This window comes from Gigantopelta aegis, chromosome 8, assembly GCF_016097555.1.
Source record: "Gigantopelta aegis isolate Gae_Host chromosome 8, Gae_host_genome, whole genome shotgun sequence".
Taxonomy (NCBI): Eukaryota; Metazoa; Mollusca; class Gastropoda; order Neomphalida; family Peltospiridae; genus Gigantopelta; species Gigantopelta aegis.
Genome location: NC_054706.1, coordinates 80,720,192 through 80,734,788, shown reverse-complemented (window position 1 = coordinate 80,734,788; position 14,597 = coordinate 80,720,192). Strand labels below are relative to the sequence as shown.

At 37.7% G+C, this 14,597-nt stretch overlaps 1 protein-coding gene across 1 annotated transcript in view; it reads right to left on the bottom strand.

Annotated features, from left to right (window-relative positions):
• Positions 1-14,304, bottom strand: part of LOC121379135 — a 49,914-nt gene extending 35,610 nt beyond the window's left edge. The window contains exon 1 of the mRNA XM_041507620.1: positions 12,846-14,304. Within this exon, the coding sequence (XP_041363554.1) occupies positions 12,846-13,046 (201 nt within the window). The 5' untranslated portion in view covers positions 13,047-14,304. The remainder of the gene's footprint in view (positions 1-12,845) is intronic.
• Positions 14,305-14,597: the final 293 nt, after the last annotated feature.

The following is a 14,597-nucleotide window of genomic DNA, read 5'->3' as shown; positions in this document are numbered from 1 at the left end:
TTGTGTAAGACATAAACAGGTGTTTAAACATTGTAAATGTATGTAGTTACACGTGTGTATAACGGGTGTTTAAACATTGTAAATGTATGTAGTTACACGTGTGTAAGATATAAACAGGTGTTTAAACATTGTAAATGTATGTAGTTACACGTGTGTATAACGGGTGTTTAAACATTGTAAATGTATGTAGTTACACGTGTGTAAAACACAAACAGGTGTTTAAACATTGTAAATGTATGTAGTTACACGTGTGTATAACGGCTGTTTATACATTGTAAATGTATGTAGTTAAAAGTATGTAAGACATAAACAGGTGTTTAAGCATTGTAAATGTATGTCGTTACACGTGAGTAAGACATAAACAGGTGTTTAAACATTGTAAATGTATGTAGTTACATGCGCGTATGACATAAAGAGGTGTTTAAACATTGTAAATGTATGTAGTCACACGTGTGTAAGACATAAACAGTTTTTTAAACATTGTAAATGTATGTAGTTACACGGGTGTAAGACAAAAACAGGTGTTTAAACATTGTAAATGTATGTAGTTACATGCGTGTAAGACATAAAGAGGTGTTTAAACATTGTAAATGTATGTAGTTACACGTGTGTAAGAAATTAACGGGTGTTTAATAATTGTAAATGCACGTAATTACACGTGTGTAAGTCTAAAACAGGTGTTTAAGCATTGTAAATGTATGTAGTTACACGCGTGTACGACATAAACAGGTTTTTAAACATTGTAAATGTATGTAGGTACACGCATGTAAGACAAACATGTGTTAAGCTTTGTAAATGTATGTAGTTACACGTGTGTAAGACATTAACGGGTGTTTAGTCATTGTAAATGTAAGTAGTTACACGTGAATAAGACATAAACAGGTGTTTAAGCATTGTAAATGTATGTAGTTATACGTGTGTAAGACATAAACAGGTGTTTAAACATTGTAAATGTATGTAGTTACACGTGTGTATAACGGGTGTTTAAACATTGTAAATGTATGTAGTTACACGTGTGTAAAACACAAACAGGTGTTTAAACATTGTAAATGTATGTAGTTACACGTGTGTATAACGGGTGTTTAAACATTTTAAATGTATGTAGTTAAAAGTATGTAAGACATAAACAGGTGTTTAAGCATTGTAAATGTATGTCGTTACACGTGAGTAAGACATAAACAGGTGTTTAAACATTGTAAATGTATGTAGTCACACGCGTGTATGACATAAACAGGTTTTTAAACATTGTAAATGTATGTAGTTACACGGATGTAAGACAAAAACAGGTGTTTAAACATTGTAAATGTATGTAGTTACATGCGCGTAAGACATAAAGAGGTGTTTAAGCATTGTAAATGTATGTAGTTACACGCGCGTATGTCTAAAACGGGTGTTTAAACATTGTAAATGCACGTAATTACACATGTGTAAGTCTAAAACAGGTGTTTAAGCATTGGAAATGTATGTAGTTACACGCGTGTACGACATAAACAGGTTTTTAAGCATTGTAAATGTGTGTTGTGACACGTGTGGAAGACATAAACAGGTGTTTAAGCTTTGTAAATGTATGCAGTTACACGTGTGTAAGGAATACAGGTGTGTTTAAACATTGTAAATGTATGTAGTTATAAGTGTGTATAACGGGTGTTTAAACATTGGAAATGTACGTAGTTACACGAGTGTAAGACATAAAAATGAGTTTAACATTGTAAATGTATGTAGTTACACGTGTGTAAGACAAACAGGTGTTTAAATATTGTAAATGTATGTTGTTACACGTGTGTAAGACATAAACGGTTGTTTTAACATTGTAAATGTATGTAGTTACACGCGTGTGAGAAATAAACGGGTGTTTAAATATTTTACAAATATGTATTTACAGGTGTGTAAGACATAAACAGGTGTTTAAGCATTGTAAATGTATGTAGTTACACCCGTGTAAAACATAAAGAGGTGTTTACACATTGTAAATGTATGTAGGTACACGCATGTAAGAGAAACATGTGTTAAGCATTGTAAATGTATGTAGTTACACGTGTGTAAGACATAAACAGGTGTTTAAACATTGTAAATGTATGTAGTTACACGTTTGTAAGACATTAACGGATGTTTAATCATTGTAATTGTATGTAGTTACACGTGTGTAAGACATAAACGGGTGTTAAACATTGTAAATGCATGTAGTTACACGTGTGTAAGATATAAACAGGTGTATAAACGTTGTAAATGTATGTAGTTACACGTGCGTAAGACATTAACGGGTGTTTAGTCATTGTAAATGTATGCAGTTACACGTGTGTATAACGTGTGGTTAAACATTGTAAATGTATGTAGTTACATGTGAAACATTGTAAATGTATGTAGTTAAAATTGTGTAAGACATAAACAGGTGTTTAAACATTGTAAATGTATGTAGTTACACGTGTGTATAACGGGTGTTTAAACATTGTAAATGTATGTAGTTACACGTGTGTAAGATATAAACAGGTGTTTAAACATTGTAAATGTATGTAGTTACACGTGTGTATAACGGGTGTTTAAACATTGTAAATGTATGTAGTTACACGTGTGTAAAACACAAACAGGTGTTTAAACATTGTAAATGTATGTAGTTACACGTGTGTATAACGGCTGTTTATACATTGTAAATGTATGTAGTTAAAAGTATGTAAGACATAAACAGGTGTTTAAGCATTGTAAATGTATGTCGTTACACGTGAGTAAGACATAAACAGGTGTTTAAACATTGTAAATGTATGTAGTTACATGCGCGTATGACATAAAGAGGTGTTTAAACATTGTAAATGTATGTAGTCACACGTGTGTAAGACATAAACAGTTTTTTAAACATTGTAAATGTATGTAGTTACACGGGTGTAAGACAAAAACAGGTGTTTAAACATTGTAAATGTATGTAGTTACATGCGTGTAAGACATAAAGAGGTGTTTAAACATTGTAAATGTATGTAGTTACACGTGTGTAAGAAATTAACGGGTGTTTAATAATTGTAAATGCACGTAATTACACGTGTGTAAGTCTAAAACAGGTGTTTAAGCATTGTAAATGTATGTAGTTACACGCGTGTACGACATAAACAGGTTTTTAAACATTGTAAATGTATGTAGGTACACGCATGTAAGACAAACATGTGTTAAGCTTTGTAAATGTATGTAGTTACACGTGTGTAAGACATTAACGGGTGTTTAGTCATTGTAAATGTAAGTAGTTACACGTGAATAAGACATAAACAGGTGTTTAAGCATTGTAAATGTATGTAGTTATACGTGTGTAAGACATAAACAGGTGTTTAAACATTGTAAATGTATGTAGTTACACGTGTGTATAACGGGTGTTTAAACATTGTAAATGTATGTAGTTACACGTGTGTAAAACACAAACAGGTGTTTAAACATTTAAATGTATGTAGTTACACGTGTGTATAACGGCTGTTTAAACATTGTAAATGTATGTAGTTAAAAGTATGTAAGACATAAACAGGTGTTTAAGCATTGTAAATGTATGTCGTTACACGTGAGTAAGACATAAACAGGTGTTTAAACATTGTAAATGTATGTAGTCACACGTGTGTAAGACATAAACAGATTGATTAAACATTGTAAATGTATGTAGTTACACGTGTGTAAGACATAGACAGGTGTTTAAACATTGGAAAAATATGTAGTTACACGGGTGTAAGACAAAAACAGGTGTTTAAACATTGTAACTGTATGTAGTTACATGCGTGTAAGACATAAAGAGGTGTTTAAACATTGTAAATGTATGTAGTTACACGTGTGTAAGAAATTAACGGGTGTTTAATAATTGTAAATGTATGTAGTTACACGTGTGTAAGTCTAAAACGGGTGTTTAAACATTGTAAATGCACGTAATTACACACGTGTAAGTCTAAAACAGGTGTTTAAGCATTGTAAATGTATGTAGTTACACGCGTGTACGACATAAACAGGTTTTTAAACATTGTAAATGTATGTAGGTACACGCATGTAAGACAAACATGTGTTAAGCATTGTAAATGTATGTAGTTACACGTGTGTAAGACATTAACGGGTGTTTAGTCATTGTAAATGTAAGTAGTTACACGTGTGTAAGACATAAACAGGTGTTTAAGGATTGTAATTGTATGCAGTTACACGCGCGTATGTCTAAAACGGGTGTTTAAGCATTGTAAATGTATGTAGGTAATGGCGCAGTAATTCTTTTAAGACAGAACATAAAGCTACACTGAACATGTCTGTATGTTCCAGGCTTCTACACTGCGTTATCAACAGTCCATTATTGATATGTATGTGTCATGCTATGCCGTCATTTTTCAAACATTCGTGTTCCAGGCAAATATGGCTTGCACACAAAATGATTTGTGACGGAAATAGTTCTGTAATTGTTCAGCAAACACACGGCGGGTGATAGTAATTCAATTCGGTTTGCAGGTAACAACATGTTTAATCAGCTAAGGCCAGATAGCGACTGTCTATCCGTGAAGTTATCTTTTAACCACAATACCTAAGATTACATGAAAACATTGAATTTGTTTACCAATAAACTGAAACACGGACGGCTGGGTCAGATACGACGATTCTGACAGTGAATGTGTTTTCGTTTACTATATTCGTCATTGTTTTAGAGCAAATAAACCAGAATGACAAAACTGTTACCACAATCAAAACTCGTACTGTTTTAATCCTGTGAAGGACAGTAATAGAGAAATATGCAGTGTCTCTGTGGTGCCTTGAACGTGGGAATAAGTGGAAAGAGTGACGATGTCAGGAGACGTGATGAGCATACCCACATCTGTTATGTCATTGTGAGCATACCTACATCTGTCATGTCATGATGAGCTTACCCACATCTGTCATGTCATGATGAGCATACCCTAAATCTGTCATGTCATGATCAGCATACCCTAAATCTGTCATGTCATGGTGAGCATGCCGTACATCTGTCGTGTCTTGATGAGCATACCCACATCTGTCATATCATGATGAGCATACCCTACATCTGTCATGTCATGATGAGCATACCCACATCTGTCATGTCATGATGAACATGCCCCCATCTGCATGTCATGATGAGCATACCCTACATCTGTCATATCGTTATGTGCATACCCTACAGCTGTCATGTCATGATGAACATACCCTACATCTGTTATGTCATGATGAGCATACCCTACATCTGTCGTATCATTGTGAGCATACCCTACATCTGTCGTGACATGATGAGCAACCCTACATCTGTCGTGACATGATAAGCATACCCACATCTGCCACATCATGATGAGCATATCCTACATCTGTCGTGTCATGATGAACATACCCACATATGTCATATCATGATGAGCATAACCTACATCTGTCCTGACATGATGAGCATACCATACATCTGTCGTGACATGATGAGCATACCCTACATATGTCATGTCATGATGAGCATACCCAACATCTGTCATATCATAATGAACATACCCTACATCTGTCATGTCACGATGAGCATACCCTACATCTGTCATGTCATGATGAGCATACCCTACATCTGTCATATCATTATGAGCATACCCTACATCTGTCATGTCATGATGAGCATACGCTACATCTGACATATCATTATGAGCATACCCTACATCTGTCGTGTCATGATGAGCATACCTACATCTGTCATATCATTATGAGCATACCCTACATCTGTCATGTCACGATGAGCATACCCTACATCTGTCATATCGTTATGAGCATAACCTACATCTGTCATGTCATGATGAGCATACCCTACATCTGTTATGTCATGATGAGCATACCCTACATCTGTCGTATCATTATGAGCATACCCTACATCTGTCGTGACATGATAAGCATACCCACATCTGCCACATCATGATGAGTATAGCCATATTTGTCGTGTCATGATGAGCATACCCTACATCTGTCATATCGTTATGAGCATACCCTACATCTGTCATGTCATAATGAGCATACCCTACATATGTTATGTCATGATGAGCATACCCTACATCTGATGTATCATTATGAGCATACCCTACATCTGTCGTGACATGATGAGCAACCCTACATATATCGTGACATGATAAGCATACCCACATCTGCCACATCATGATGAGCATACCCACCATCTGTCATGTCATGATGAGTATAGCCACATCTGTCGTGTCATGATGAGCATACCCTACATCTGTCATATCATTATGAGCATACCCTACATCTGTCATATCATTATGAGCATACCCTACATCTGTCATATCATTATGAGCATACCCTACATGTGTCATGTCATGGTGAGCATACCCTACATCTGTCATGTCATGTTGATCATGCCCACATTTGTCATGTCATGATGAGCATACCAACATCTGTCATGTCATAATGAGCATGCCTACATCTGTCCTGACATGATGAGCATACCCTACATCTGTCATATCATTATGAGCATATCCTACATCTGTCGTGTCATGATGAACATACCCACATATGTCATATCATGATGAGCATAACCTACATCTGTCCTGACATGATGAGCATACCCTACATCTGTCGTGACATGATGAGCATACCCTACATATGTCATGTCATGATGAGCATACCCAACATCTGTCATATGATAATGAACATACCCTACATCTGTCATGTCACGATGAGCATACCCTACATCTGTCATATCATGATGAGCATACCCTACATCTGTCATATCATTATGAGCATACCCTACATCTGTCATGTCATGATGAACATACCCTACATCTGTCATGTCATGATGAGCATACGCTACATCTGTCATATCATTATGAGCATACCCTACATCTGTCATGTCATGATGAGCATACGCTACATCTGACATATCATTATGAGCATACCCTACATCTGTCGTGTCATGATGAGCATACCTACATCTGTCATATCATTATGAGCATACCCTACATCTGTCATGTCACGATGAGCATACCCTACATCTGTCATATCGTTATGAGCATACCCTACATCTGTCGTGACATGATTAGCATACTCTACATCTGTCATATCATTATGAGTATACCCTACAACTGTCATGTCATGATGAGCATACCCACATCTGTCGTGACATGATGAGCATACTCTACATCTGTCATATGATGATGAGCATGCCGTACATCTGTCGTGTCATGATGAGCATACCCACATCTGTCATGTCATGATGAACATACCCCCATCTGCATGTCATGATGATCATACCCTACATCTGTCATATCGTTATGAGCATAACCTACATCTGTCATGTCATGATGAGCATACCCTACATCTGTTATGTCATGATGAGCATACCCTACATCTGTCGTATCATTATGAGCATACCCTACATCTGTCGTGACATGATAAGCATACCCACATCTGCCACATCATGATGAGTATAGCCATATTTGTCGTGTCATAATGAGCATACCCTACATCTGTCATATCGTTATGAGCATACCCTACATCTGTCATGTCATGATGAGCATACCCTGCATATGTTATGTCATGATGAGCATACCCTACATCTGATGTATCATTATGAGCATACCCTACATCTGTCGTGACATGATGAGCAACCCTACATATATCGTGACATGATAAGCATACCCACATCTGCCACATCATGATGAGCATACCCACCATCTGTCATGTCATGATGAGTATAGCCACATCTGTCGTGTCATGATGAGCATACCCTACATCTATCATATCATTATGAGCATACCCTACATCTGTCATATCATTATGAGCATACCCTACATCTGTCATATCATTATGAGCATACCCTACATCTGTCATGTCATGGTGAGCATACCCTACATCTGTCATGTCATGTTGATCATACCCACATTTGTCATGTCATAATGAGCATACCAACATCTGTCATGTCATAATGAGCATACCTACATCTGTCCTGACATGATGAGCATACCCTACATCTGTCATATCATTATGAGCATATCCTACATCTGTCGTGTCATGATGAACATACCCACATATGTCATATCATGATGAGCATAACCTACATCTGTCCTGACATGATGAGCATACCCTACATCTGTCGTGACATGATGAGCATACCCTACATATGTCATGTCATGATGAGCATACCCAACATCTGTCATATCATAATGAACATACCCTACATCTGTCATGTCACGATGAGCATACCCTACATCTGTCATGTCATGATGAGCATACCCTACATCTGTCATATCATTATGAGCATACCCTACATCTGTCATGTCATGATGAGCATACCCTACATCTGTCATATCATTATGAACATACCCTACATCTGTCATGTCATGATGAGCATACGCTACATCTGTCATATCATTATGAGCATACCCTACATCTGTCGTGTCATGATGAGCATACCTACTTCTGTCATATCATTATGAGCATACCCTACATCTGTCATGTCACGATGAGCATACCCTACATCTGTCATATCATTATGAGCATACCCTACATCTGTCGTGACATGATTAGCATACCCTACATCTGTCATATCATTATGAGTATACCCTACAACTGTCATGTCATGATGAGCATACCCACATCTGTCGTGCCATGATGAGCATACTCTACAACTGTCATGACATGATGAGCATACCCTACATCTGTCATGTCATGATGAGCATACCCTACATCTGTCCTGACATGATGAGCATACCCTACATCTGTCGTGACATGATGAGCATACCCTACATATGTCATGTCATGATGAGCATACCCAACATCTGTCATATCATAATGAACATACCCTACATCTGTCATGTCATGATGAGCATACGCTACATCTGTCATATCATTATGAGCATACCCTACATATGTCATGTCATGATGAGCAAACCCAACATCTGTCATATCATAATGAACATACCCTACATCTGTCATGTCATGATGAGCATACGCTACATCTGTCATATCATTATGAGCATACCCTACATCTGTCATGTCATGATGAGCATACCCTACATCTGTCATATGATGATGAGCATGCCGTACATCTGTCGTGTCTTGATGGACATACCCACATCTGTCATATCATGATGAGCATACCCTACATCTGTCATGTCATGATGAGCATACCCACATCTGTCATGTCATGATGAACATACCCAATCTGTATGTCATGATGAGCATACCCTACATCTGTCATATCGTTATGAGCATACCCTACATCTGTCATGTCATGATGAGCATACCCTACATCTGTTATGTCATGATGAGCATACCCTACATCTGTCGTATCATTATGAGCATACCCTACATCTGTCGTGACATGATAAGCATACCCACATCTGCCACATCATGACGAGTATAGCCATATTTGTCGTGTTATGATGAGTATACCCTACATATATCGTGACATGATAAGCATACCCACATCTGCCACATCATGATGAGCATACCCTACATCTGTCATGTCATGATGAGTATAGCCACATCTGTCGTGTCATGATGAGCATACCCTACATCTGTCCTGACATTATGAGCATACCCTACAACTGCCATGACATGATGAGAATACCCTACCTTTGTCATGTCATGATGAGCATACCCTACAACTGTCCTGACATGATGAGCATACCCTACATCTGTCATGCCATGATGAGCATACCCTACCACTGTCATGTCATGATGAGCATACCCTACATCTGTAATGTCATGATGAGCATACCCTACATCTGACATATCATGATGATCATAATCTACACCTGTCATATCATGATGAGCATACTCTACATCTGTCATATCATGATGATCATAACCTACATCTGTCATGTCATGATGAGCATACCCTACATCTGTTATGTCATGATGAGCATACCCTACATCTGTCGTGACATGATAAGCATACCCACATCTGCCACATCATGACGAGTATAGCCATATTTGTCGTGTCATGATGAGCATACCCTACATATATCGTGACATGATAAGCATACCCACATCTGCCACATCATGATGAGCATACCCTACATCTGTCATGTCATGATGAGTATAACCACATCTGTCGTGTCATGATGAGCATACCCTACATCTGTCCTGACATTATGAGCATACCCTACAACTGCCATGACATGATGAGCATACCCTACCTTTGTCATGTCATGATGAGCATACCCTACAACTGTCCTGACATGATGAGCATACCCTACATCTGTCATGCCATGATGAGCATACCCTACCACTGTCATGTCATGATGAGCATACCCTACATCTGTAATGTCATGATGAGCATACCCTACATCTGACATATCATGATGATCATAATCTACACCTGTCATATCATGATGAGCATACTCTACATCTGTCATATCATGATGATCATAACCTACACCTGTCATATCAAGATGAGTATACCCTACATCTGTCATGACATGATGAGCATACCCTACATCTGTCATGACATGATGAGCATACCCTACATCTGTCATGTCATGATGAGCATACCCTACATCTGTCATGTCATGATGAGCATACCCTTCATCTGTCATGACATGATGAGCATACGCTACATCTATCATGTCATGATGAGCATACCCTACATCTGTCGTGTCATGAACACAGCCACTATCCAATAGGGTATTATATTTATGCAGTGTTTGTTGTGTGCTTTTTTTTGTAACCACACCCGCTTCCACACACGCCCATAGTCCATTTTAGGGGTGAACGAATACATCTGCCAGGGAGTGTGTTGGCAAAATGACCGTCTGCACATTGGCATATTGAAAATACTTTCTTTTCAAGTTAGAAGTCACAAACGCAGTTCAAATGTATGCAACCCAAATACAACATTAATTTCGATGATGATATATTGGTTTTAAAAAGGAAAAACAAGAAGAGAGAAACCTCGATTAGAAGAAGGTTGCTACACCATGCTACTACCACCAAAGGCAGTAAACACGGCTGGTGTGACGTTCCTGTCTGAGTATTTTCCAGTGTCGACAAAACAGTGCGAGTCCCACACCACCACGTGGAACCCCCAAACCCCACACCCACACACCTGAGTATTAAACGGTGAAACATAACTATCCATGTAGAAATGCTATCATGGTATTTATTTAAGTACAACACCTCGTCTGCGAACAATAACAATATAACTGTAACACTTAACAACAAATAAATAGATGACTAAGAAGTCAAGAGCCATATACCATTAATTATTTTGAACATAGTACATCATACTCAATCCTGTTTCTAAATATAATACGTTTCAAGATGCAAACAGTGGTAGACTGGTTATTATCCTTGCTGCTTCAAGTTGAACTTTTTTAAATTCTCAGAATTCATTAATGCGCACCCATCCCAAACTTCAGATGCATATTCAAGTACTGGTCGAATACAAATTGTATGTATTTGTCAATCCAAAGAGTATTTATATTTCCTTAGAACAGAGATCATAGTTAATTAACATATACAAATTGTATGTATTTGTCAATCCAAAGAGTATTTATATTTCCTTAGAACAGAGATCATAGTTAATTAACATATATTGTATGTATTTGTCAATCCAAAGAGTATTTATATTTCCTTAGAACAGAGATCATAGTTAATTAACATATATTGTATGTATTTGTCAATCCAAAGAGTATTTATATTTCCTTAGAACAGAGATCATAGTTAATTAACATAAATTGTATGTATTTGTCAATCCAAAGAGTATTTATATTTCCTTAGAACAGAGATCATAGTTAATTAACATATATTTTAATGTAATTGGTTAATTTTCCATTATTTGTGAAAGTTAAACCCAAATACATATGTGTTTGTGTTATATTAATAGGGGTGATACCAAAATACAAATTGGTTACTTGACGGTGAATTGATGTTAGTTTTTGAAAATACATGTAATATGAGTTTTATCAGGATTGAAAGTGACTAGCCATTGCTTTGACCATATGAGCAGTTTCTTTAAATTTTCATTAGGGTTAGATTCTATAATCGTTATGTCATTTGATGATGCTGTTAAACTAGTATCATCTGCAAATAATCTGGTTACACAGTTAAGTTCATCAGTAATATCACTGACGTATACTAAAAAGAGAAATAATCTGGTTACACAGTTAAGTTCATCAGTAATATCACTGACGTATACTAAAAAGAGAAATGGGCCGAGTACTGAGCCTTGGGTTATTCCGGCCGTTAATTTACCATAGTTGGACAAAGAACCATTAATAAAAAATCTTTCTGTTCTGTTTGATATATAATTTCTTATTCATTCAAGTAGATGTCAGGCAATATCGTAATATTCTAGTTTATAAATCAGTAGATGTCCGGCAATACCGTAATATTCTAGTTTATAAATCAGTAGATATCCGGCAATACCGTAATATTCTAGTTTATAAATCAGCAATACCGTAATATTCTAGTTTATAAATCAGGAGTTTGTGCCAAACTCATTGGACATGTCGCAGAAAACAGCACAGAATTATTTCTTATTATCAAGAGATTCACATATTTTGGTGTACAAATCTATTAATTGATATAAGACAAAATGATTTGGACGGTAAGCACACTGAAATTTATAAAAGAGATTGTTAGATATAAAAAAATTATAAATACAATTCATTCAAATATTTTTCTGACACTTCTAATTAATGAATTCATTTGAATACACGACCTAACGTGTAATAGATGTATCATGTGTCATGGGACATACAAACATACAGACATACACACACATACACACACACACACAATGAGCGAGAGAGAGAGAGAGAGAGAGAGAGAGAGAGAGAGAGAGAGAGAGAGAGAGAGAGAGAGAGAGAGAGAGAGAGAGAGAGAGAGAGAGAGAGAGAGAGAGAACTTACGGAAACTCCTCCACAGTACAGTTGGTTGTCATCGTAATTAGGCGGCGTTTTAAAACCGTATCTCCACATACTGGATCGTGACGGAGGGTCCACCAGTCGACCATGACCAGACACTGCACGTGCAAACAACGTCAGCAAAAGAGGAACGAACCCAATGAAAACCGAGCAGAACAGCTCATCCTTCCCCGCCAGCACGACCATGTTTGTGAGAGAGTTAGTGACACATCAAACTCGCAGATACTGAGTGATGACGGAAGTGTGCACACCTATTTATGATACGTCTGGAATGTGGGTGCACTGCGATATTGTTCTCACCGCATCACAACACAGAATCAGACTGGATTGTGGAAGTATTAACAAGCTTGTCGTCACTAAACTATACGAGACAACTAGACTGAGTGACTTAGCACAGCGACTGACCGAGTGCGACCACGCTAACCCTTCCTCCTCCCACTGGTCGTACGTGCCGCTCGCGACCACGAACTTGTTAACTGTTGATTCAAGTGAGCCAGGAGCGACCTGACAGGATCAGTGCAATGATAACACTAAACACTATCTGTTGGTCCAATTATATCATTCACCCTATCTAGCTCGCCCCGTCTCTATAGTGGCCTCGTCTCTATAGTGGCTGCTACTGAATGCGTTTAACCTGTTCAAACAAACGTGCTGCGTGCTTAAAAAGATATTTTCAGTGTCGCGCGGATGTCCTACAAAAGAACGATGTTACTAATCCGTTATCCAACATCTGATTATTGTAAACTGCGGGTCTCGCCGCGACCTAGGTGTTCAATGACACTCCCTTTGACTCGAGATCCGCCGTTGATGTTGCTGCTGCTGAAGGTTGAGTTCCTATCACCCTACTGCTGCTGTCGCCCCTGATGTTGCACTCGGGGAAGCCTTCAAAAAATCACCTTCCACTCCTGATGCATGCGTTGTGCTCTTGCAGCGGGTTTCGTTCGATTTTCGCCTTTGACAAATGCACTGTAACCAACCGATTTGTGTGGGTATTTTCAGAAATGTTTAAAGCATTTAGCAAGCAATTCTTTGTCTGTTAGCCTCACAAAGAACTCCACTCTCAGGCTCGAGCATGGTTCGTTGTCTTAACGCATTTATTTGTCAGCCGGCCCAACTTCAAATATTTACAGTTTACCTGTACGAGCTCCGCGGCCTCACGTTAGTTTGTACGAATAGGAGGAGTTTTGGCGACAGATCAATAACGGGGAAAAACATCCACGGCAGTTTGTTGTCAAGCCTCGGGCCATTGAGCGTGTATACTGCAAAACACCAGCACGCGGAAGTATTGTAGATATATGTAACACATTTATTTGCATTCACATAGGAAAGCAGACTGATCCAGATTAGGACTTTATAAATTACGAAAGACTGTATGAACAATTAGGTTGCGAAATAACTGATGATGAATTGTTTGAAGCGTGATTAAAGTCCTGGCTTTGATGCTATTTTAAATGAAATTTTCATTGAATTCAAGGAGCTTTTAATCCCTACCTATCATTTAAAAACAAAAATAATGTAATTTTAAATTCGCGTATATTCCCTGCTTCCTGAAGTGTCGCTGTGAGTGTCCCAGTGTTTTAAGAAAGGTGATACGTCTAACCGTAATACTTACAGAGGCATTAGCTTACTAAGTGTTCTTGGAAAACTATTTACTTACACATTAATAAGAGATTGTTAGATTGGTCGGATGAGTTTAATGTTATAACTGATGCACAGTTTGGCTTTTGTAGAGGAATG